Genomic DNA, 26,485 nt, shown 5'->3' with positions numbered 1-26,485 from the left:
ATAGATGCCGTCAAATTTTTAGTGTCACCTTTTGAAGTCTTGTGCAGACAGGAAAATCCCACACACTTAGCTTAAGGTGTGAACTTCAAACAGACTTCGTTCAACTGGGGCTAAATTGCATCCGCCGTCTTATTTCAAAGGGAATTTTCGTTTTTAATTAAAACTATTATGACCCAATTAAAAATGCAGTGCAAGTCTCCCACTGAGGGAGGTCTTAGTGAGGTAGGTGATCAAGACTTTGCCTCACTAAGATCTCCCTTGAACACACGGCCTTGAAATACGTATCTCTATTTCTCCATTTTTGCTTCTGGAAAAGCACCTCAGCAACTTAAAGCACAATCATACACATGTTTAGACAGAAAAAATGTCCTACAATTCCCAGCATTCCCAGCCAACCATGCTGGCTGGGGAATGCTGAGAGTTGCAGGGCTTTTTTCTGTCTAAATATTTAATTTTAACTTTTGGTGAAATGATCACATCTCAGTGGCAAAGCTCATGTTTTTCATTCAGACAATCCCAGGTCCAGTCCTTGGCATCTCCAGTTAAGGGAACTTGGATAGCTTGAAAGACCTCTGCCTGAAGCTCCAGAGAGCGGCTGCCAGTCTGAGTAGGAAATACTGGCCTAGATTGGCCAATGGTTTGACTCAGTGTAAGGCAGCTTCCTGAGTTCCTATTCCCTGGGTGTTTTTTAGGGATTGGCTTTAGGTCTCTGTTCTGTATTTTACTTTAATTCCACTCCTGTTGCCCCTTTTTCACATCTCTCCAGAGCAACTGCCTAGGCATAGGGCCAGTCCAGCAGCTGTTCTTTTTTTAATCAAGAAACAAGTGCTTCCACATTCATCGCCAGCCCGCAGAATCTCCATGTGTTGCAAGGAGGGAGTTTACAGAGGTGGATTTTCTAATGTCCAAAAAGACCAATATTTGACATAAAGCCACCTTTGTCTCTTGCTCTATGCAGGTCATGGTTGAGTTCAGGTTTCCACCACAAATACATTCAATTCAGAAGGTAGTGTGGCTGATTTCTTGTCATATGGGAGGATATATAAGAAGTTGGTGTAGCTAAAAGATTAAGATGTGAACCAGAAATTCTTTGGTTCAAATCTGACCTCTGTAATGAATTTACTAGATGATCTTTAGCAAATCATTCTCTCTCAGTCTAAAATAATACTAATAGAATTTATTTATTATTTATTTATTTATTACATTTCTATACCGCCCAATAGCCGGAGCTCTCTGGGCGGTTCACAGAACTGTTGTAAGGCCTGCAATAAAGTGTGTGAAGCCCTTTTATCACTGCATACATGCTCAATATGGTTAAAAATGAAATCAGTACAAGAGCAAAAAGGTCAATTTCATGGCTAAAAGAAATAGGGTTGATACCAAGGTGAGTATTCTGCAGGAAACATTTGATGTTGGAATCCAGAACATATTTCTCCAGGTCTCTACAAGGAAGGAAGAGGAGGGTTTAGACTATACCTATATTCTGGCTTTTAGATGGGAAAGAGTCAGTGAAAAAAAAGTTATGCTTTTTCTGCAAGCTCCACATGCATACATATTGACATACACACATACTTAACATAGTTACCATCTCATGCCAACTGGGCAGCAGGTGGAAGAATATAGAAAAGGGAAATGAGGGAGAAATCTTGCTCAATCAGAACCAAGAGCTCTGTAGAACATCTGTCTCTGTCCTCACGTGGAGGTTTTGGGGAGTTTACTTTCCAAGAGATCTGGAGTAAGCATGTGCAGTGGTAACTAGATACTAACAGAACCCTTCAGAATTGCATTATGTAATACTCTAATACACATAATCTTCCATTACATTTTTGGAAGAAAACATTTGGACTAGTAACAAATTACAGGCCAAATTCCACAAGGCACTAAGTGCTCTCAAATCCTCGAGCCAGCCACTGTAGCTGTCACTCACTTTTTGTAGCCACTAAACAATCTCCTGTCCTTCTCCCATATTCTTTGCCATTGAACAGAAGGCTGTTCACATGAATCAGGCCATAATTAATGTCAGAATGACTGGGAAAATAAATATATCTTTGTCTGATGACAATGTGGGCATCAGGTGAACTTCCTTGGGAAGAGTGTTTTATAAATGTGGGGCTACCACAGAAAAGGCCTGTTCCTGAACAGTCACCCCGAGTTCCTCTTGGAAGGCACACACAGAAAACGGCCTTTGATGCCAACATCAACCATGACCTTGAGCCAGCCACTGTAGCTGTCACTCATTTTTTGTAGTCACTAAACAATCTCCTGTCCTTCTCCCATATTCTTTGCCATTGAATAGAAGGCTGGCTGGAAGCCTCTCTCATAGGTAACATCGATGTAAACCAAAATTGATCCTGGGAAGTCAGTTGACTAATAATTAGCTCCTGAAGATTTCACGGGAACATCACCCCTAATTTGCCTTCTAGAGACAAAGGATTCCAGCCAAATGGAAATCTTCTCCAGAGCAGCACATATCATTGAAAGCATGTCACTCGATGGGTGTAGAGATACTGCTAAACATTTCATGGCCAACATGGGTGGTAAACTGAGTTGCAATGCTAGCAAGCAATATGGGGAAAGGGGGTGGGGGTCTGCTTTATAGAATAATAGACTCACCCAGATGGGATAAGATCATGTCAAGAGGAATAAAAGTGGAGATTTTAAACAGCCAAACTCTTTAAATGAACAAAAGATAATGGTATCCACCCATTACATCAGAGAATTCCTTGCATAATATGAGACATATGTTCATGACTTTATTAAAACTGGTTGTCTGAGTTTTAGTCAGAAAAGACTGGGAAAACGGTACAGCGAAAGGACATTTTTCTATCTAAGCATAATTGGGGTGTTGGTAACAGGTGAAATAGAAGTGAGATATTTGTAGCATTTTAGGAGGAGGACAAGGAAAGGGTCTCTCCACGGCCACAGATCTGTGGCATTCAGAAATCTGAAGAGTTCTTACATGTCATGCAAAAAGATTTACAACAAGCACAACAAAAAGTGCTAGACTGATCACTGCTTTTGTCAAGGGGAAACAAAGCGTTTGTGACCATTGTCCCACATATAATAACAAACGGAGAAAAAAATGTGCCCTTTGTGGGGTAGAAGTAGCAAATCTATTCTTCAGGGTACATCTTTCTTTCCAAGATCTCAAGAAGTTAAATCTCATACTGGAAAGTGGATGTGCCTGCATAGTTGTTGGCCATAAGTTAGATGCCCACCCCTGCTTTAGATGAACTTGGCTAGCCCGTGTGGGGTAGTGACTACAGTGTCAGACTGGGAGTCAGGAGATCAGGGTTCTAGTCTCCATTTGGCCATGGAAACCCATTGGGTGACTTTGGGCCAGTCACAGACTCTCAGCCCAACCTACCTCACAGGGTTGTTGAGAGGAGGAGGATTATGTACACCACCTTGGATTCCTTGGAGGAAAAAAGGCGGGATATAAATGCAACAATAAATAAATATTTTGTAATGAACCGAGTAATCCTGCATTCCATTCTAAGATGGCGGCTTGGTGCTTAAGACTGCCATAAATGTTGCGACTTTGTAGGTGGAGTGAGTGTTATGCCCTCACTGGAGGAATCCACTTGAGAGGAGGAGCTAGTGCTCCCAGAAACAAACAACGATGAGCAGCACATAGCAAAAGACCTGAGGGAGCCTGAGCCCTCAGGGCGGATGGCCGCAAGTCCATCCCCACAAGAAGAGGGGGATTCCACCTCTGAGACAGAGGCTCAGCAACCACCTAACCTCCGAGAGAGGTGGTATTTCAAGAGGCAGGCCAGAAGAATTCCTGTGGGAAAGTGTAGGAAGGCTCCTTGTGAGTAAAGGACTCCTTGTGAGCAGGGTCCTCCTCACAAGGAGGGCTTCTTCCAGAAGCCCCTGATGAACTGCAATGGAGTGCTGGGTATGGCTCTAGAAGCTCCAGCTTATACGCCTCAGTCCTAGACTGGGACAGCACCTTCATTTCAGCTCCCAGTGTTTGGACTGCTCTCTTGTGCTGCTGATTCCTGATAAGACCCTGTTTCTTGGATTGTACTTGTAGACTGATCACTGCTACTTGCCTGTACTTCTGACCTCTGCCTGCCTTTTGACCTTCGAGATGAATTTGCACTATAGACTGTCTCAAGAATGAGTCTGAATCAGCCATAGCAGGACAGAGGGAGGAGGAATCTTGGGCTCTCAGTTGAGTCAAGGGTGTGTATTTACACATGACAGTTCTATCGCTGTCATAACTTTATGGTGGTGGGGCAAGGCACTTTGCCCTGGGAGAGGAAAGGATCTGGATTAAGCTGTCCACTTCCCAATCCTCTCCCACTATACAACCAGAACCACCCAATTCTTTCCCCTGATGGCTGTGTAGCTAGGATGGTGTATAGGACTTGAACTAACTTTCACCAAAACCATCATAACTTCTCTATCATATACTGAATTACACTATCATATACAACTGAATTACAATGGTATATCCTGTCCTCATCCAGCCAATATAACTCAAGGCTAGGACCGCATAATAAAAAGAAGTGAACAAACACATCCTAATAAGCTGAGGTCCAGCGAGTGATTTCTTAGAAGATGCAGTTCCTCCAGAAAACACGCTAACGTTTCCTTTAAAAAATAAAATGCAGCAAATCCTTTCTAGGGTGCCATCTCTCTACTTCATTTACTTGCAGAGTTGCCAGGGCAGTTTGAATAGATCTATCCTGGCAGCTTTTGCCTCCAGCATCAACCCTTGCTTTACTGGCTCCTCCCTTTAAGGCATGCATTTTGTCAGTAATTTGAAGAGCTATAAAAAGTTCCTGTCAACTCTAAGTCCCATCTCCCTCTCCCCTATATACACACAATTTGTTTTATAAACCAGCATGTAGTTTAGTCTGTCTAAACACTGATCTAGTACACTGCTACAAATCTCCATGGAAACACTTAACTCTTAAACAGCTAGAAGATTGGATCCAATTCTTCTTCTTTGGGCTCTTGAGGAGAATGGCAGTGTTTACTAAAGAGATGCTGGCAGCACCGGGTGTTTAACGAAGAACTTGGCCCTTCACAGCCTTCACTTTGCTTCACAGAATTACGGAATTTAACACGTTACAACCAAAACAACCCCCCACCCTAATATCGGAAATTCTGTTTATCTTCTGGTGCTTTTATATATTGTTCTCTGATGGATGTGCCTTGCTGAAAGCTCCAGTTTTGGTTCTACTTGCAACTAGAGTAACTCTGATTCTGAAGCTATTATTTCAAAATCAAATGTACATCAGTCCACACTTTGGCACTGAATTAACACAGCAATCCGGCCTGCTAAGAGTATATTTACACCATCAACAATTTAGAGGCTGTGTTATCTCTGGGTAATTAGAATAGTTAATTACTATATCTGGATAGAACACTTACCTTGCTTTGTTTAATACATTAAGTTTAACACACACACACCTCTTCTGGTATACTATATGCCAACCTGGTGGCCTCCAGATGTGTTGGACTACAATGCTGCCATAACATGTATTTTATTTCATTTTTATTACTGCATTTATATCTCACCTTTATTCCTCTTGAAAGGAAAGCAAGGTGGCTTATGTGGTCTTCCTCTTCTCCATTTTATCCTCACAACCCTGTGAGGTAGGTTAGGCTGAGGGTCAGTGACTGGCACAAAGTCACCCAGCAAACTTCCATGGCCCAAGTAGGGACTAGAACCCAGATCTTTTGAGTCCTAATCCAAAACTCTAACCACTCCACTGGCTCTCATTTGCCTGTCCTCCACTGATTTAGGAAAACAAACAGTTCTACAGTGTTATCAAAAGTTCAGCATGTGAAATGGCAAGCTGTGCACTAGTCTTCATCTGCATGGAGTTCCATGCATGAGAGCTAGTGACTCTGTCTCCTCAGAGATTTATCTTCTAGAAATAATCCGCGAGAAATAGGGACTGAAAACTACAGACTGGCAACTTCAGAAATTCAGATCAACAACATTTTAACAAGATATCGTAAATTGAAGGGGGTGGGGTGGGGGGACAAAAATAGGGAGGGACTGATTTCCCAGGGGCAGATACAACAAAATAGGGAGCATCCAGGGTAACCAGGGAGTACTGGCAAACTCATCACATCCAAGGGGTTAATCAGAGAAGAGACACACCAACGTTCTGGGCATGCTGCACTGCAGCCCATAAAGGCCTGTGAATTGCCTGCAGTTCTTTACCCATGTAGACCAAAGTGGGGAATTGTTTAGCCCCCAGGAGCTGGATTACTTTCTCATTCATTCCCTAGGAGCAAGATGATGTCAGAGGCATCACCCTCCCTCCTGAAGCCCCTCCCCCTGACATCATAGGGGAGTTTCTCCATACAGAGAAAAGCACACGGCGATCACGCCTGGCTCACTTTGCATGGAGAAACTCTTTATTGTAGAAGGAGGTAATTTTCTGTCGACAACAATATCTTTAAGACAAACAACCTATAACACTGCAAATCCAGATGCAGAGCTATTCCAAAACTTACTTTCATATTAATTCCCACATTTTTATGAAATTACCGTATTTCTTTGATTGTAAGACTCCATCGATTGTAAGATGCACACTAATTTCAGTACCAACAGGAAAAAAAACCCTAAGACACACCCAGGATTCTAAGACACACCCCATTTTTAGAGATGTTTATATGGGGGGAAAGTGTGTCTTAGAATCGAAGAAATAGGGTACTTGCATTATTATTCCTCACTGTTCCTGATGGAACTACTCCGTGCTTGCTACCCCTCTTTTCTCTCCCACATCCACTGGATGCTGAAACTAGTACATGGGATAATCATTAGCCAACGGATTCATTGCTATGGGAATCATGCATTCTCGTGCATCACAGCAAATTGGAAGCATGGGGGAAGGTTTCTGCTACAGAGGCAGACAAATTGGTTTCCAAAGCATCCATGTTTTCAGGAAAAGGCCAGTCGTCTTTGGCAGTGGACTCTAAACTGACACACCTCCTCTTGCAAACCAAAGAAAGCAGCAGCAATAAAAAAAAAATCTTGAGTGAAGTTTGAATTGTCCCAACTACTCAAATGAATCCTCTGGTATAACACCATTTAAAGAATTTTCCAGTCTAAAATTACTCGAGTAAAACTGCAACCCCTCCCAAGCACTTTTTAACATGCAAAGTTTTTCTTGGCTTTCAGCACCTGATATACTACCTAAACTAGACATGAATAAGTGGACTTGGCTAAAATCTCTGACTGTATTTTTAAATGATAATAAAGAAAAACTTTCCATGGGAGTTACTGGGTGGCAACTTTAGAAACCATACAGAAAAAGCAGAGTTTTCAATATCAACAATGAAAGAGTCTATAAAAATCTTTCATATATCTCAGCGTTTACCATGAAGCAAAATGAAAACTGTTGCTACAGGTTTAAGGAGGAGCTCTTGCCTCCAATCTCCATTTGTGTGTCATTAAAAAGAGGGAGATCCAGTTTGAAAGGAGGACTTGCTTCATATTATCTTTTACTTCAGGTGTGAACCTCCTTTACATTCCTATCAGGAATATAGGAATCTGCCTTATACTAGATCAGACCATTGGTCCATCTAGCCCGGTATTGCTGATACTGACCGGCAGCAGCACTCCAGAGTTTCAGGCAAGAGGTTTTCCAGCCCTACCTGGAGATGGCTTTAAAAACGGGTTGAGCGGGTAGGGTGGATAAATTCCTGGAGGAGAAGGCTATCAAAGGCTACTAGTCCTGATGCCTATGTGCTACCTCCAGTATCAGAGGCAGTAAGCCTCTATACACCAGTTGCTGGGGAACATGGGTCGGAGGGTGCTGTTGCACCGTATCTTGCTTGTTGGTTCCTAGTCAACAGCTGGTTGGCCACCGTGTGAACGTGGTGCTGGAGAAGATGGACCCTTGGCTCTTATATTCTTATGAGATGCTGGGGATTGAACCTGGGACCTTCTGCATGCAAAGCAGATGCTCTGCCACTGAGCTATGGCTCCTACCCATGTTCCATGTTTGCTTTATTGCTAGACTTAGTCTGTTTAAGTGCTTAAACAGCAAACGTGGTATCCCATGGTATTTGGCAAGCCACGCAAGACATTCACCTTTCAAAGGGCCTGGCAGTTCTAGTGCGGTATACTAAACATGCTGTTAAAAGAACCACTTGGGCAGACGCCTTTATAGTTTAAGGATTTCACACACATGAAGCACCTATAGAGGTGGATCAATCAACCATGGAAAGGGGATCTCAGATCACTATGGAACGAGGGAGAGCACCTCTTTGGGATTGGGGATCTGACTCGTTCAGCCTTTTCTCTCTCTCCAGGCTCATATCTAAAGTGGTCAATTTATGTCTCTGCCATTAGCAGGACACTGAAAATGAACATCAGCATATTTATTGTACACCAGACAAGCAATTGCCACACTGTAGATCAAACTGCACCAATGGGTGCCACAGCCCAGCCTTCAAGTAATGGTAATGTGATGATAATGCAGAACAAGGTGCTGGTGGTTAGTGGGATGAGAACAATTCCAGGTCAGAAAGACTAAGCGGCCATAGGAACAACTTCATAAAACTGTTGCACTGGAGTCTTAATCCATCAACAAAGTGTGAGTCCATGTGCACCCAAGACAAATAAAGTAGGACTCCACCAGCACTACCGCTCTGCTGTAAAAAGTCGAGTCATTTATTAAAAACATCTTTAAGGAAAATTTCAGAATGCATCCATAAAAGAACCATTTCAAGTTGTTTCTCCCTCCCTGGTTATATATGTTATTATTTCTCAAAGCCAAGTAACACACTCTCCTGTTCTGACTGCTTGAACCTAAAAAATACATGCACACACACTGTTTTTGGACCTCCACAGTTCAAAACACACCGCAGAGAGAGTCTGAAAGCTCTTCAACTCCTCTGTCTGACCTTCTGCCCAGGAACGTGGAGCTTCAAAATACAGTTGTGACTCACTGCTGTGAAGAAGAACACTGTTTTCAAATTGCTGGTGGCAACTGGTCCTTAAGGCAAGAGAATTTGTTTCTTGCTACTTTATTTTCTGAAATAAATTCTTCATGTAAAAACACCACCTTTACAAACTTTACAAAGTCTATCAACAGGTGGACCATGATGATTAGTCATACAGCTAATACCTGTGAGAGAGAGCGCTGAGAAACATTTCACCTGCAGGTTTAACTTTAAAATATTTTTAATATTTCTACATTTCTTCAAAAAATAAAGAAGAGAGAAAGGAATAAAAAATATACATCATTGAAATTCAGTTTTTCCCCTCATAAACCTGCTACCTGCATTTCATCGGTTTCCAAGATAGAAAGGCAAATGGGTAGGGTGGAGCTGCAAAGTGCTAACAAATCACATCTGGAAGAAAAGTATTCACTATCTCTTGTTATGAGATTAAGCTGCCATTGTATACATACTTCCTTGGGAGTAAGTCCCACTGAACTCAAAAGTAGATGCTTCCAGAATAGACATGCATTGGATTGCACTGTGACTATGTTAGCTTTCCTTTCTGTAGTTTTCCCAGAAACTCAGCCATGACTTCATAATCCATGTTGTATCCCAGAACTTTCTAGATATCAGTAAACATAATGCCACTGGAACTAAATATGAAGCGCCACCCACAAAGGCAGAAGGCAAAGAGCAGACAAGTGAGAGTCAAGAAAAAAGTACTACGCCTCCAATTCTATACCCACTTACCTGGGCGTAAGTGTCATTAAGCTCAATGGGACATACTTCTGAGTAGACATGCAAATGACTGTAGCATAACAGGGATTTGGCATACATTTCTTACAAATGTGGCTGTTTCACTGTCTTACAAAGCAGCCCAGCAACCGGGGGGTGGGTGGGGGCGGGAGCGACCACTTCAATGCAACACTGAAACTTCAACGCAGTTAATCCGTTTTCAAATTGAATCGCCCGTACACCTGTGTGCGTGTGTGTTTTCCAAAGGAAAGCTCGACTCTTGCAAATCCGGCACCAGGGAGATTTGGCTCCAGCACGCTACCCAACAGATGCTGCAGTTAAAGCGAAGAGAGGGGGAGAGAGAAGCTGAGGAGGGGGAAGGCGCACTTACCAATGTCAGAGTTGCAAAACGCATCCTGGGGGTGCACGGGGACGCAGGTACACGCTTCCACCAGCAAGTCACTCAGGCTCCAGCTGCAGAGCAGCGCGAAAAGGCTCAGCACCCACGCCGACATGCCGTCGCCGCTACGCGCTCTCCACGCACGCCGAAAGGGGTCGGGGGGTGGGCGAGCGACCGACCTTCTTCACAAGCGTGGCGGTTCTGCTTCTGCTTCGCCTTCGCGCTTCCCTCGACTTCTCGGCAAGGGTTTTGCGGGACTTTCGTGCAGTTCGGGGTTTGTTTGGCTTTGGAGCGGAAGGGGGGACTCTAAAACAAGCAGCAGCAGCAGCGAGCCTCGGTTCCGTCCTGCGCGACTTGGCTCTCCCGGCGCGCCTCTCGCTGCTCTGCTCTGGGCTGCGGCGGGAAGTTATAGCCTTGATCGCGCCCCTCTCGGGCTATTGGGGTGCCGCCCCCCGGACCAATCGGAGCCCCGCATTACCTCATCTCTCAGGAAAAGGGGAGCGGCTACACAGAAAAAAGAGGAGAAAAGAAGCCGTGGCTCGGGGCGGGCTCGCGGCGAGGGCTTCAGCTCCATTTAGGGAATCATGCGCGTTCTTTAGATTGCGCCGGTCGGGGGCGGCGAGCGGGATTTCTGCCCCGGGGGAGCCGCCGGGGGGCGTGCGAGGGAGGAACCGGCTGGGGAGGAGGGAGGAGAGGCTAAGTGATCGCTTCCATCATGGGACTGTAGTGGTGGGCTTCAAAGGAGCATTAGACAAACCCACGGAGGAGAAGGCTAACGAGGGTTTCAGGCCATGACGTCCCAAGTGGAAGCAGTAGGCCCGGGGCCAACGCAAGGGTCATCTTTCCAGGCTCAGGACTGGCATTCCAGTCCCTGGCACAATCATTGAAGCCATCCACAATATAGAGTCGTCGTCGTCCCCCCGTAAAGGAGTGTACAGGATATAATAGAATCATATAAAAACAAACATCAAAACTGAATGGAGCTCACAGTCAGGGCCAGCGCTGCCATAGAGGCAGCTCAGGTGGCGGCCTAGAGCACCAAGGTAAGGGGGGTGCCGAATGGCGCGCCCGGAAGCCGCTCTCCCACAGTGGCTCTGAGAGGGCGGCTTCCGGGCGCGCCGTTCCAAAGCCGCCCCCCATCCCAGCATCCTGGCTTTGAAGCCAGGAGTGTTTTCCAGCCGAGCGCTGGCTTCGAAGCCAGGATGTTGGGGTGGGGGAGTGGGCGGGCGGCTTTGGAATGGCACGCCCAGCCCGAAGCCGCTCTGGGAGAGCGGCTTCCAGGCGCGCTTTTCTGAAGCCGGCCGGCTGGCCCCCCACCCCAGCATCCTGGCTTTGCTTCAGCTGGGCGGGCAAGATGGCGCCCCACTCCCAGTTATGCTGGGGTGGGGTGGGGATGCTGGGGGTGGGTGGGTGAAAGCAGCTCACCTGCCTAGGGTGCAAAATAGTCTGGCACCGGCCCTGCTCACAGACCTCCAACCAACACAAAATCCACTCCTGGGTAAGCCAAGCATTCTTCATTTCAGCAGTATAATATAGAGCAAGGGGAGGGGGGTCATTTTCATTGCTCCTATTGTTAAACAAAATGGGCTTCAGAAATCCTTGCTAATCTTCCTGGAAGTCACCCAAAGATCTACCAGTAGATCCAGATATACCTTCTCCCCACCCCTGACCTATGGGAAGCCCACCAGCAGAACATGAGCACAAGTCTAACCCCTTTCCCGCAGGTGCATTTCCCAATATCTGGGCAGGATCTACACTACTGCTTTAAAATGGCTTATAGTAGTAGTGACAACTGTTGGGGCCTAGGATACACTCCCCTTCATGCTCCTGTCTTGCTGTAACACCATTCTAGTAATCCAAAGGTGCTCTGTAAGAAAAGGCTCAAATGTGAATGCTTCAGGTTGAGATCATGTTGTCACGTAGCAACTGCAAGCACTGTGGAAAATATGAATCACATCAAAATCACACATTTTTGAGTCAAATATGGTTTTGAGCCTTGTATATTCATTACATCACATTGTGTGTAAATATAACTATTGGGCAGTAGATGTGACCATAACCATTGGCACTTTTTCCACTACAGCGCAACTCTGCATTAATCAGATACTGTTATAAGTTTGGGGATATAAACAGAAGAAAGTTACTGGGGCCAAAATAACTACTTAAAGTTGGTCATACCTGGTGATAATTACATGGTGAATTAGGATTTCCTAATTAATTAATTTTACAATTTTCTAGACTGCCCATCCAAACATGGATTCCAGAGCAATGTACAAACATTTGTTTGTAAAGTTAAGCATTACAAGTACAATATTAAATTAAGCAATTAATCATCATCCACCCCATTTTTGGAGCAATAAAAGGAGCACTCCAAAAATGGGATGGATGCTAGTTCACCCTTAAAATGATTTCAGGGAGATTCATGGAGGGGTGAAATGGAAGGAGAATGAATGAATGAATGAATAAGTTTATTACGGTATAACAACCAGCACTCCAAGAAATGGAAGGAGGGATCCCAAGGGTAAATCACACACTTTAAAATTTAATAACTTTGGAAAGGGGCCAGTCTGGTCCCCCTCTCCCCAAATCTGTCAGCTGTCAAAGCCTGTAAAACTAGGGTGCATGCAGCCCTGTCTTGTCAATTACCTTGTATGTTTCCTAGTACCCTTTGTTCCCTTTGACATCTGAAATTTACAAGGTAATAGACAAGGCAAGGCTATATATAGTTTGACAAGTGCTGTTGTGCACCTCAGCAATTGCAAAAAACTGACACACACACCCCTTTTAAAAGAAATTACAAAGACATTTGCACACATTCCCAGGGGTGGGGGGAATAACTTTTAGTCCCATTTTCTGCAAATGTCAGTGAGGAATTTTTTTATTTTATTTTTTTTATTTTTATTTTTTGTAAAGCTCCGAACATGATCATGGTTGCAACCGGAGCAGGGAGGGGGACTTGGTGCAGGCAAGATGAGTCCTGCCATCATATCTCCTGAGATATGTGCCACAGCCGGCTAAAAGACCCAGGGGGTAAGAAGGGGAGAACAACCCACAGTAAGCCCAATCATCTGTTGAGCTCACCTTATTTTGCAGGGTAGATTGTCATGTCATGTGAACCCAGCTTATGTTGGCTCAAGGAGCACTGCCAAGCTATGCTCCTGGTCCTTCAAGGGAAGTGCAACTCTGTCCAGGACAGGTTGAACACCAGTGTCCTAGACCTAAGAATCACCTACCTCCATCTTGTCAGGATAACATACTGATATTTCTTCACTCTAATCCATTGGATGACCTTATCCAGCAGCTGGACCATTGATAGGTGTTGAACAGCGTGGGGGATAAGATGGAACCTTGTGAAACCCCAAAGCTTAATTGCCATGGATTTCAGTAGAAATCCCCCAATGCTACTTTCTGGAACTGACCCTGCAGGCATGAGCGGAACTACCATGACAGCATACTGATATATAACAGGGAGCCAGCATTTCATTACATCTTCAAATAAATATGTATCATATCACTTGTAATAATTGCTTGTCTAGTTAGTTAAAAGGCAGTTGTGTTGATTGTGGATGTCAGAGCCATCATCAAGTGTCAGCATGGTTGGGTCCCTACTGGTGGCCCACAGCCCAGCAGGGCCCACTGATAAACCCCCTGGAGTTGCTTCTCCTTTTCACCAGGGCAATGTGCTTGTTCACTTGCTTCTCACTCTGGCCCAATCGATAGCATTGGGGGGAAGGAGGAGCAGAGGATGCCATGGCTGGGTTGCTCAGTGGCTCTCTGCTGATCAAGCAAGCCAGTGGTGGCAATGATGAGAAAGAGGATGAGGAGCAAGAGCAGCTCCTGACAATAGTGGTTAGAGCGTAGACTCATTGGCCTGGTTCAGACAACATATTAGGCAACAGAGGGGGGAATAGCACATTCACCGTTCATTATTTTTGCCAGTACTCCCCACATGACATGTTGCCCCTCTCCCCGTCGCGCGGCTGAAAGTCCCGGCATGCTTCCGGGCGGCTGGTGCTCCTCCCTTCCTCCACCCTCAGTCCTCCTGGCCCTATCCCATCAGCCATTGCGAGTTCTGCCAGCTGTACAGGAGTAGTCAGGGTGTTTTCAGCCGCTCCTGCTGGAGAACTCTATCATCTGTGGAATAGTGCACTCGACGGGAGGAGGGAGCCCTCCACGTGACATTTTAATCAATTATTATTATTATTATTATTATTATTATTTATTTATATAGCACCATCAATGTACATGGTGCTGTACAGAGTAAAACAGTAAATAGCAAGACTCTGCCGCATAGGCTTACAATCTAATAAAATCATAGTAAAACAATAAGGAGGGGAAGAGAATGCAAACAGGTACAGGGAAGGGGAATTGATTATTTGATAAGCGACAGAGCAGCCCCTTGTTTTTCCGCATTGTTTAAATGAACAAAATAACGTACTGACAGTTGTGTGTCTATTGTGTGCTCCCACACACACACAACACAATAATCAACTCTGAACAGTTACCTCTTCCCCCCGTTGATTATTGTGTCAGCCGAGGGAGGGCGCCCATTGAGGGTGTCTTGCCCAAGGGCCTTCAAACCTGGAGCTGCTAAAGGTGGATGTAATTATGTAGCTATCATTGTAGCTTATTCTTACGTTGGGTATATATGCAGTATGTATCTATGTTTGTTACTTTTATACCAGTTTAATGGTCACGTCTTCCCTAAAGCAGTGGTGAGGAACGTGTGGCCCTCCAGATGTTGTTGAAATGTGACTCTTAACTCACCATATTAATGGTGAAGGTTAGTGATGAGGGATTATTGGAGCTGCAGTGCAACAGCACATTCCCCCCACCCGCCCTAAAGAATTCTGGAAACTGTAATATGGTGAAGGTGCAGAGAAGTCTATCTGAAATCCGTGCAACTCCTAACCCATTACAATCCTCCAGTTAAAGAAGCTCCTTGAGAAGAGAGGATGAAAGCTAAAGCAATATAAATCGGTAGGGCTGATATGTTCACTGTTGTAACTGAATTTGAGGTGATGGAAAGGAATTTCACTTCATGTATCTTATTATCTTTATATTTTTAAGTAAGAGAAAAGCCAGAAAACCATTAATATCACATTTCTTTCCACAGTAAACAGAATGTGCTGGTGGGAAAATGGATGGCATGTTGTCTTGGCATTGAAAAAAACATTATTTGATTTTGAGTTGTGAAATCATGCCTTAAAACATTCTACTTGAAGCTTCCCAGTCACTATGAATTTATAATATAAACTGTTTAACATTGAGCTTGGAAAAGTCCTGTCATATCTTCCCAGACACTTCCAACTCTTAATCTTGGTGTGTATTTTAGCAATTGCTGAATGCAATACAGTGTGTAGGAAAGTCTTTGAATTCTTTTGCTTTATTCCCTCTTTGTATTCTTTTGCTTTATCCCCCTTCAGGGATACAATCACCCAAGGAAGCATCATTATCCTGGAAAGATGGGAAACATTAATCACATTAGTAATGTAAAATCTTTAGAAAACATTGAAATTTTTATCCCTATATTATGTTAGTATTAAAGCCTAGAGACTAGCTGTTTTAAATAACTAAAATATAGATAAATCTATGTGCAGATGAGTCCATATACATCTATTTTATCACATGTACTTTTGGTAGGAAGCTGCAATTGCCGTCCTTTCCCAATGCATTTAAATGGTGAGTAAAGTCTGCTGAACAGATATGTGTAGGCTCAAGATATGAAATGTACGTATACATTTCCCACATATAGCATCATCATACAGGGTCAAATGGTGTTTTCTTACCATCGCTTCTCCACCCTCGCTTTTGTCCCTCATTACTTCCTCATTCTGCCTGGAGGGGAAAGAGGAAGTAAATAAAGACCATGTGGCCCATTCAGGGGCTGTTTTTATCATGCAGTTTTTCCTGCACACCGCAGGAGATCACGGCACGTTCCGTGTTTTTTTTAAAAAAAGTTGAATTAAAAGTAGTCTATTTTGCAAAGGAAAACATTGTTTTGATTACAATATCATAACAATATCTCATTGTTATGATTATTCCTTTATTTCTGTTTTGTGTAACCCCTCCCCCCCTCATATGTTTTAATGTGAATTTAGATTGTAAGCCTCTAGGCAGGGTATTGCTGTTTTATTTCTATATTCTGTACAGCACCAAGTACATTGTTGGGGCTTTATGATGAAGAAGAAGGAAGAAGGAGGAGGAGGAGGAGGAGGAGGAGGAGGGGCGGACAATGATGTCTAAAGGACACACACACACACATCCCTAAGTGGGCAGTAGTGAGTGTGTGATAAAACACTCATCTGATGAACCTCATAGAAGCATAGGAGTGCTATGAAGCATTCCTTGGTCTTTAGATAAACAAGCCCTCTTTATTTGACTGAAGATTGCCTATAAAATATTCCTGTCTAAAAGTGCAGCTTGGGTATATCCAAACTCTGAGTCTGGGAGTTCTGGCTTTGCTCTGAAATTGTATTTGGATTTGGTATACTATATAATGAATGTTTAAAACAAGCTTGTATACTACTATTCTTTGGGATGATTCATATTTACGATGTAGAGCTATGAGTATTTCAGCGTAAGTGCCTTAGACATTTTGGGGCTGGCAGGACCATACAAATTGCAGTGGCTGTACAGATAATCTCCACACAGAGGAACCCATTCTCACAAGTCTGGCAGCAGCCCCCAAATACTCCTAAATCCCAAGTCGCTCATGTGTTACCTGGCCCTTTAAATAAAACCAATTGGTTCATAATATTAAAATGTAAGAAGATAGATACACAAATCAGAAGCCTAAACTGACAACAGATTAAGCAGATGGTTGCACAGGTGTGTTTAGCTAAGGCCTCATTTTGCTTGGAGAAAATCGATACAATTATATTGGAATCTGGTGTGACAATGGCCCAAAACTCAGATGAACAGGACTTAACCCTTTGAAAATGACATCATGAAGGGTATGCCTGAAATGTATATAAATGGCAGCCACAGGCTACAATCTATGAATCACTGAATTGCTTCTGTTCAGATGATTGTAACTCCCAGGCTTCTTAAAAAAGAGCAGAAGTGGTTTTCAGCCTGTCCATGCTAACTTCAACCACATGCTGATTTCAGCATAGATCACCATTTGCGTATCACCATAACTTGAAAAAATATCCATATGTGCCAAAAGACTAGTTTATGCTGAGCTCAGTGGTTGGCACTGAAGTTCACTGAAGCTGATTGGTGGGAGATTCAGGACAGAATTCCTGAATTCTTCACACAGCACATAGTTAAATTATGGAATTCACTACCACAAAATGTAGTGATGGTCACCAATTTGGACGGCTTTAAAAGGGGGGTGGATAAATTCCTGGAGGAGAAGGCTATCAATGGCTACTAGCCCTGATGGTTGTGTACTACCTCCAATTTTCGAGGCAGTAAGCCTGTGTGCACCAGTTGCTGGGGAACATGGGTTGGAGGGTGCTGTTGCACCCTGTCCTGCTTTGTTAGCTCCTGGTTGACAGCTGTTTGGCCACTGTGTGAACAGAATGCCAGACAAATGGACCCTTGGTCTGATCCAGCATGGTATTTCTTATGTTCTTATGAACCATCTCAGCACATGGCAACCCACAGCTCAAAATTGCCATCTCTTTTTTATAAAGTGCTTATTGTTGATTCGAAACTACACAGTTCTTTCCCTTCAGCCCCTCCCGTCTTGTAGCAAATTCCTCATTCTCATCTTAACTGCAGTTAAGCATTCTATTGCACAGATGTTAACTTTAGCTAAGGCTGATTAGGGCCTCAATCACACATCCATGTGCATCACTTGTTTTATCTGCAATTACTGTACCCTTGATGATTGGCAGCTGAATATGTGGACTCCATTGAAAAGCATTGTGTCTGAATATGTGATATGAAAGTTCCATCTCTGGCCCCTGTTGTTGTTGTTGTTGTTGTTGTTACATTTATATCCTGCCTTTTTCCTCTCGCAAGGAATCCAAGGTGGCTTACACGGTCCCCCTCTCTCCATTTTATCCTCACAACAACCTTTAGGCTGAGAGTCAGTGACTGGTTCAAAGTCACCCATTGAGCTTCATGGCCGAGTAGGAACTAGAACTGGGATCTTCCAAGTCCCAGTCAAATACACTAACCACTATACCACACGGGCTCTCATACTGTGCTGCAGTCATCAAGGAATGAATATGCAACCCAAAGGTTTCCCTTTAATCAAATTGTGGGCCTTCTTTAATCAGGTTTAACGTTGTATTCAAAGCCTGGCTAAACAGAAAAGTCATGGATAACTGTAACCGCAGTTAACATTGGTACAGATATCATGCTGAACTGAGGTTTGGACAGGATCTACACTACTGCTTTAACACAGTTTATAACAGTAGTGACAACTGTTGAGGCCCAGGACACATTCCAGTTTTCAAACCATTTTCAAAGCTTTACATCCTGCCTGGTGTAGACCTGGCCTAAGGCAGAGCAAGGAATATTTGCTCCAAGACTGAGAAAGGTCTACAGTGAAAGAGCACATATTCCTGTAGTCTTTGCTAACCTTTTAACATTGGTAGCAAAACAGCTGGCATTGTGTTTGCACAAGTTCTGAGACGCTGGTTTCACTACACTCGTTGTTAATCAGTAGAAAACCTATGCCACAAAATTGTAAACCTACTGTCTCTTAGCATTATGTAGGCTTTGAGCAAATTGCTTAACCTCCAAATCAATTTTCCTCTCTCTAAAATAGTGTGGGAGGATGGAGAAACCATATAAGTAGAGTGCACTATGTCACTTTAAATATACCCTTTGTAGCAACATTTAGACAGTCGCCGGCCAGAAGCCATGCACACGCTGAAGACGAGGAGCAAAGGGGACTGAGCCAATAAGGGAAAGCGTGGGGCAGGCAAAGCTGCCCCAGCCAAGGCACCGGGTGGATTCTACACCCGGTGCATTGGCCAGGTTAGCGTGACTGTGTGTGCGCCTTCCCTTTCTGAGGAAAGCCCATGCTCATTGAAGTCGGGACCCTGGCCGAAGCACCTGTGGCAGAAGCTCCAGCCAGCACTTTGGCCAGGGACCAAAGGATATTAGGGATCATGGCCCTGCCTTTGATGTCACTTGCCCCCAAGAGGGCTGGATGGGGATCACCATCCAAGAGAACTTCACCACCCCTGCCCTATATCATTAAATACTGATGCTCTAGCTATCTCTGTACTTGCTCAAATGGTGCTAAGATGTTCCTCACTGGTATAATTCGTGAGCTGTTTTCTGGCATAAATGTAATCGGTGGCATCTGTGCTTTAACACGGAACTGTACAGAGGCTGTGAAACATCTGAAGATGTGGAGCATTTTTCCCAAGGCCCACACTTGGCCACTCTTTATCCCAGCGAGTTGCTTGTGCAAGCCCTTTAAAAACAATAACGTTACAGTGCAAGACCCTCAGCATGTTTACTCAGAAGTGAGTCCCAGCAAGCTCAATGGGACTTATTTCAGTGTTTAGGACTGCTGCCTTAAGAATACTTAGTAGTTATGGGTGGACGATGAGCCTGTTCAGACAACATGCTAAACCATGATGGTTAAGTGTTTTGAGCTAAACATTATGGCTTAGGGTGTCCTGTGAACCATGACTTAGTGTGTCATGTGAACCATCGTGGATACATAACCATGGTTTAAACACGCTCACTAAATGCTAACTGCAAAAGGGTTAGTGGCCTAACCATGGCTTAGTGTGTTATTTGAACAGGCCAACTGTGTGGCTCTCCAGATGTTTTGGCCTACAACTCTCTCCAGTGCTTGCCAGCATAGCCAATGGTGAGGGATGATGGGAATTCTAGGCCAAAACATCTGGAGAGCCACAGGTTGCCCACCTCTGTGTTTTGGAGCCTTCAAAACACTTCACATAATTTTTCTCAGTAATCCTTGCAACAATCCTTCAAGGGAGGCAACAATTATTATACCCTTATTTATTTATTGCATTTCTGTACCACCCAATAGCTGAACCTCTCTGGGCAGTTCACAAAAATTAAAGCCATCAAGGTATGAAACAAGCCACAATATAAAAATATAACATTGTAGATGGAGGACGGGGGCTAAAAGATACTTGCTTACTTAAGGCCATCTAGTGAGTTCATCGCAGAGGTGAAATTTGAATTGTAAGCTTCTCCATTCACAGCTCAGTCTCAAAAATAATGCTACCCTGGTTTGAAGATTCAACATTGCTTCTCTGAAACAGTTTTGTACTTGGTACAGAGATATCAGTGACGCCAAAAATGCATGCAGCTATGTAAGGCACACCTAGTGACTCAAGAAGTGATAAGTGACTTCTGAAGTAGAAAGTCCCCATTTTTGGGGCAGAGGTTTTCTTTATTTCACCTCCTAAGGCTGTCTGGAATGTGTCTGAGTATTAGGCTAGAGGGCACTGTGCTGCAAGAGACTGAGGCCTTGGGGTTTTATTGGAGAGAAGAAAAATAATGTGGTTGCTCACCACTTGAGATAATGAAAGATTCAGTTGATCTTTATTTGCATGGTGGGGCGGGTTCTCAGTTCTTTCTGATGTCAACCTTTGCTAAATTCCAATTAAGATACCTCTGCTCTCCATGATCCATCCATCAAATTCTCAGGTCCCTTTTTATTGTTCACTTATGACCTCTGTTCCTAGCGTTGAACATTGGAGGTGTTAAACATTTCCAAAAGATGCCCGAAGAGGGCGAACAGTCTGTAGCTAAAAGGTTCTGGTCCCTTATAGGATACCATGATGTAATTATAAAATGGCACCATCAACAAATAACAAAGGAACTCCAGGAACCTGAAGGGAGCTTCTTCTGGAACAACAGAGTCCTGTGAATGTGGTTTTTAAATTTTATTTTAAAAGGGAACAGTTTACATGCTTGTCTCTGGATGAGCAACTTTCTCCACTGTCAGACCACAGACTATTATGGGCAAGGCTTTTATCATACCATTACATTGCCTTATTCATGGATTTTTTGGTGGAGGGGTGAGGGCTGCATCATCTGACATCATCTTCCACTTGCTAGCCTCCCATGTTTTCTTGTTGCTGCTTGCTTCTGTCTTTTTTCTTACCACAGAAAGTCTGTTAAAGCCTGAAGATGGTGGGGATCAAAATTGGGACCTCCTGCATGCAAAGCAGGTGCTCTAACATTGAGCTATGGTCCTTCCTTGTAGACTACCTAGTCTGATTCCCTGCTTAAAATCCAGAGCCAGATCATCCCCAACAAATGGCCTCTACTTGAGGAGAGTCCACCACTTGGTTCCATTGGTTCCATTGTCAAACTGCTCTTACTGTCAAAATCCTTCCTCCTAATGTTGAACTGAAATCTACCCTCCGGTAACTTAAGCCCTTAGCCCCTCTAGTCCCGCCCTCTGACACCATTTCTTTGCCCTCTTTTACAGGAATATAGGTAGCTGCCTTATTCCAAGTCATACGATTGGTCCATCTGGCCCAGTATTGTCCACACTGATTGGCAGCAGCTCTGCAAGGTTTCAGGCATGAGTTTTTCAAGCCCTACCAGAAGGTGCCGAGGATTGAACCTTGGACCTTCTGCACACAAAGCAGTTGCTCTACCACTGAGCTACATCACCTCCCACAAACCAGGCCCAAGTAGTCCCTTCCAGTTGTCTCCAGTCTTTTCTTGTCCTTTCTACAATTTATTTGGAGAAGTAGGTCATGCAGGAACATGTGCTGTAACATCAGGCTGCTACTGCTGGGCACGCACAGAGGGAGAGCCTTGATGGATTGCTACGACTGGATAGCAGTTGAGTAGGGAGGAAACCCAATCTCCGCACATTTAAACATCTGTCTGTCCACCTATAAACACTGTGGGTCCTTTTGGCAGATCCACATGGCTCTGTTAAAATCAGAAGATATCAGTTCAGATTTCCCCCACCCTGTATGTTCAAAACAATAGTATCCCTATTATACAAGCCTTTGCTATGCACAGTTTCTACTTATCTCAATTCACTGTGCGTCCACAATGAAGCCTTGCGTAAATGTAACCATCTATAAATAGCATTTCCATTTGTCTGAACTTTTTATTATCCAACTCTTTTAAACGTCCTTGCAGGAAAAAAAAATTAAGCATTCAGCAAAAATCTCACACAACTCATAAACATGGAATCCAGCTATAACACCAATAAAAAAAAAGTTCCTTCTTTCTAGCCTGAATGTCTGAAATGTTGCAATGCACTAAATGTGGAGCTGTCTTTAAAGACGATCTAGAAAGCACAAACAGTACAAAATGTGGCTACCATAATACTGGTAGGAGCAAAACAACAAACACTGTTACTATACCAACAACACCAACTATCTATTCATTTCTGGGCTCAGTTTAAAGTGCTTTAGAGCCCTAAATGGCTTAGGAGTGGGCTATCTGCCCACATGAACTTGCCTCAGCCCTTACGTTGGCCTTGGAGGCCCTATTCTCTGGTCGTCTCCACTAAATACAGATTAGCAGATACCAGGGACAGGGCCTTTTCAGCTGTGGCACCACACCTGCAAAACATCTTCCATAGCTATCTTCAGACCCCTTTTTATTCTAGCATGCATCATCTGTTTGATTTCTTCTGTTTTAAGAAAAACGTATTTTGAAAGTGGTTTCAGTATTGCAGTGTGTTTTGATTCTGGCATTTTAAATTTTTATTTTATTTTTGTATATGTGAGCAACTTCAATTATGTCTGGTAAACAGTGGAATAGAATTAATTTGAAATAAAGGAATGAATGACCATATTATAGTTAATGTCTGGCAAAAACTTGTTTTTTAACCCACTAAAAGCTTGAGACTGTCCTCTTTATATGCCAGCTAGTAAGCTTCATCTTTTCAATGGCACAGAGCAAACATCTTCTTCCCTGGCTGAAGCCATCCCCCACCCCACCCCAGTTAAACTGCAGACCTCCTCTTGCCTCACACTGTGCCCTGGCGTCAGAAATCCCACTGAAACTGTTTCAGGCTACATTAAAAACAGGAGCTGTACCATTAGTTGCTTCTCTTACACAAGGTTCTAATTCTCTGTACTCTTACAAGATACCTTTCTTGAGACCTTAAAAAGTCATTTGCATATGTGAGCTACAATTTATTTGCACTTAGCAAGGCTGAGAATAAAGCCTCCATAAATTCATTCCTTGTTTCGGCATTCTTCATTCGTTGTGCTTAGGCAGAAAATTGCTTCCTTGCGGTTTCTTTGAAGGCTGTACCTGTGGCTCATTCTTACTCCACTACATGCTCACAACATTTCAACAACTTCTCTCTAACCTCCTAAAAAAGGTTGAAAAGTCGAGCCACCTTCCTGTCTGCATGTCAGAGCTAGTTGAGGCTGTGCCGTTTACCCAGGCTTCATGTAACTGATAAATCCTGTATACATGATCCTTTTTTCCCAATATTTCTAGAACAGCTTTTATCCCAGAAGGATCCTACCACACAACCTATGGATTGCATGAGAAAGGAACATTCGGTCCAAGACTGGAATGTGGCTAATGATACATCAACAAAACCAAAGTTCATCCCAAGTCAGTTCAGGCTTAAGGGTTACCCCTCCTGATTGCCAATTATCTTTCCTTGATTAATTTATTTATTAATTTATTCATTTATATCCCACCCTATATCATTAAGATCTCAGAGCGGCGTACAGATAAAAACATACAGTATAAAACAATAAATATGCACAGTTAAAAACAAATTAAACCATGATCCAAGTTAAAACAATATATAATTTAAAAGCAATTAAAACAGTTAAAACAAGTGCCGATCAGGGACACCCAAAATAAAGTAGCCATTTCTACAAACTCAGAGACTCTCTAGGTACGCAGAAGGATATAAGGGTGTTCCCAAATGAGTCATTCATGGCACCGTTGGCTTCATTCATGGATATTTAGAGGGGGTCCCGATGTCATTCTCATCATCTTCAATCCATAACCCTCCCATGTTTTCCCACCACTTCTTCCATCTATCCTCTTAAGGAAGAAAAGGCAGAAATGGCTGCACAATGCTGTTTGAGTATTGGTGCCAGGAACCCTCCATCTTGAAAGCACCTTAAGTTAAAAAAAGAAATATTTACAAAAACAACAATCTGAAAGAACTCTGAACTTTGAGGATCTACAGAATGTTGATGGAATAGAGATTAGGAAATACAAAAATAAGTCATCTCATTGTTTGGAGAGAGAGGTTCTCGGTTGCCAAAACAGAAACTCCTGTCTGTGCTGCTTCCTTTTATTGGGGAGGATATGAACAAGCTGTCGCCTATTCACAGGTACATTAAAATCCTGGATCTCCACATTTCTATAGGTCAAACTACAGGTTACATTAAATACATACTGTACAACTGTGTCCATTTTTCCCTTTAATATAATACTGAGCAGGGTGGGGGCAAATTTCATCAGCACTACAGTGCACAGGGAAAGGAGGTTTAATTCTTCCTATTGGCACATTTAATGTTAGGTATCATTTGACCCCTTTTTTCTGTTTACAATGGGCAGCTATCACTATAGGCCTTGGGTGGGTGGGGGGGACTAAGAAGCCAAAAGTGTCAGTCCAGCAACTAAGACGATAGCTGAGGACAGCTGAACCACTGAATGTTGAAGAAAAACAGAGTCTTGTGGCACCTTAAACACTAACAAAATTATTCTGGCTTGAATTTGAATGGTGAATGTTGAAGGTAGCAGCAGCGGTGTAGTGGACACAGAGCGTAAAGGGACAAACACTGGTACTTTTTTGTTAGTAAGGACACCAGTGACATCTGCCACTCCCCTTCAGAATTCCCTGTTTCCTCTAAGCTTAAGTACAATCCTCACAGTAGCTGGCAGAAAATGAATTTCCACAGCAGCAATAGTTTGTTCCCTGTTGTAATGCAACATATTTTGGAGTGTCTTGGTCTTGAGTGGGCAATTAAGATTAATGATAAAGGATCATGTATACAAGCTCCTTCCTATCTCTCCTCTCTCATCTCACACTATTGCCCCGCTCGTGCTCTTCGCTCCTCTAATGCCATGTTTCTCGCCTGCCCAAGGGTCTCTACTTCCCTTGCTCGGCTTCGTCCATTTTCTTCTGCTGCCCTTACACCTGGAACGCTCTTCCAGAACATTTGAGAACTACAAGTTCAATCGCAGCTTTTAAAGCTCAGCTAAAAACTTTTCTTTTTCCTAAAGCTTTTAAAACTTGATGTTGTTTGGACTTTATACTGTTAGTTTTACCCTACCCTGTGCCTGTTTGCATTCTCTTCCCCTCCTTATTGTTCTACTACGATTTTATTAGATTGTAAGCCTATGCGGCAGGGTCTTGCTATTTACTGTTTTACTCTGTACAGCACCATGTACATTGATGGTGCTATATAAATAAATAATAATAATAATAATAATAATAATGATGATGATGATGATGATGATGGGCGAATGTGTTATTTACTCGGATACTAACCAATTTCTCCATGTGAGTTTGGAGGAGAGTTCTCCTTTAATATGAACTCTCATTCTGTGTATGCAAGTTTTTGCACATGCACAGTATCAAGACACCTTTCGGGAACTGTAGTTTGTAATCATGTAGTGCAGCATGATGTCACACGTGATCACATTATGCCCCCTTTCTGATTTGTTGTTTTCATGCGCTGTGTCATGTGATGATGTCATGTGATGATGTCATGTGATGATGTCATGTGTTGTTTAATTTCCATCACCGCTTGCTGGTATGAAGATTGACACCACCGAATCCTCCGAATCCTCACAGAGCCAGAGCTGAAATAGTGACAAGAGAAGCCGCTAAGGAGACTGCTTCAATTAAGTTTGGGGTGTGTGGGGTGTAGGTGGTAGGATGACTGAAATTCTGGGGAAGGGGAATCTGTGCATTACTTTACTGCATGCAGAAGGAGAGAATAATCTCAAGATGCATTAAAAAATATTGATGAAAAGCCCTTTCATTGATAACATTTGGGGCTTTCCATCAATAACATTGTTTTCTGCATCCTGAGATTATTCTCTCCCTGTGTGTTCATCTCGGTTGCTCCCCCACCTTGCACCTTTACTACGTTACTGTGCATTCACCAAAGCTCACAATCAATTCTGAAATGAATAACAAATTTGTAAGACCTTGATCCAGGCTTGCTTAAAAGGTAAGCAATACAAACAGGCCAGCGAGCTGACGAATTACGAAATTTGGCAGCATTGCTAATGAAGGCCCAATCGCTTTACAAAAGACCTATTCCTGGTGGAGAGGAAAACCGCTGAACTGGTGTGTTGATATGGATCAACACAGCTGGTTGCATTTTTGAACTCTCCTTGAGGGGTGTGGCTTTGGGGACTGTCAGGATGAGTGCCTGCACTTCAAAATTTACCACCGTACCATTGGGTGATTTGCTGAGGGGGAAGGAAGAGTGGGAGGTAGGGAGGAAGGGAGGGAGAGAATTGGTCTGCTTGAGCCCTTAACAGCTTATCATAGAATCATAGAAT

General features: G+C 43.3%; 2 protein-coding genes across 2 annotated transcripts in view; one reads left to right on the top strand and one right to left on the bottom strand.

Moving 5' to 3' along the window:
* TIMP3 (TIMP metallopeptidase inhibitor 3) overlaps positions 1-10,490 on the bottom strand; it is a 52,714-nt gene extending 42,224 nt beyond the window's left edge. The window contains exon 1 of the mRNA XM_063133448.1: positions 10,049-10,490. Coding sequence (XP_062989518.1) covers positions 10,049-10,172 — 124 coding nt within the window. The 5' untranslated portion in view covers positions 10,173-10,490. The remainder of the gene's footprint in view (positions 1-10,048) is intronic.
* SYN3 (synapsin III) overlaps positions 1-26,485 on the top strand; it is a 229,331-nt gene that overhangs the window by 90,391 nt on the left and 112,455 nt on the right. The window lies entirely within an intron of this gene.

This window comes from Elgaria multicarinata, chromosome 9 (assembly GCF_023053635.1).
Source record: "Elgaria multicarinata webbii isolate HBS135686 ecotype San Diego chromosome 9, rElgMul1.1.pri, whole genome shotgun sequence".
Taxonomy (NCBI): domain Eukaryota; kingdom Metazoa; phylum Chordata; class Lepidosauria; order Squamata; family Anguidae; genus Elgaria; species Elgaria multicarinata.
The sequence above is the reverse complement of the archived record's forward strand: the minus strand, read 5'-3'. Positions and strand labels throughout refer to the sequence as shown.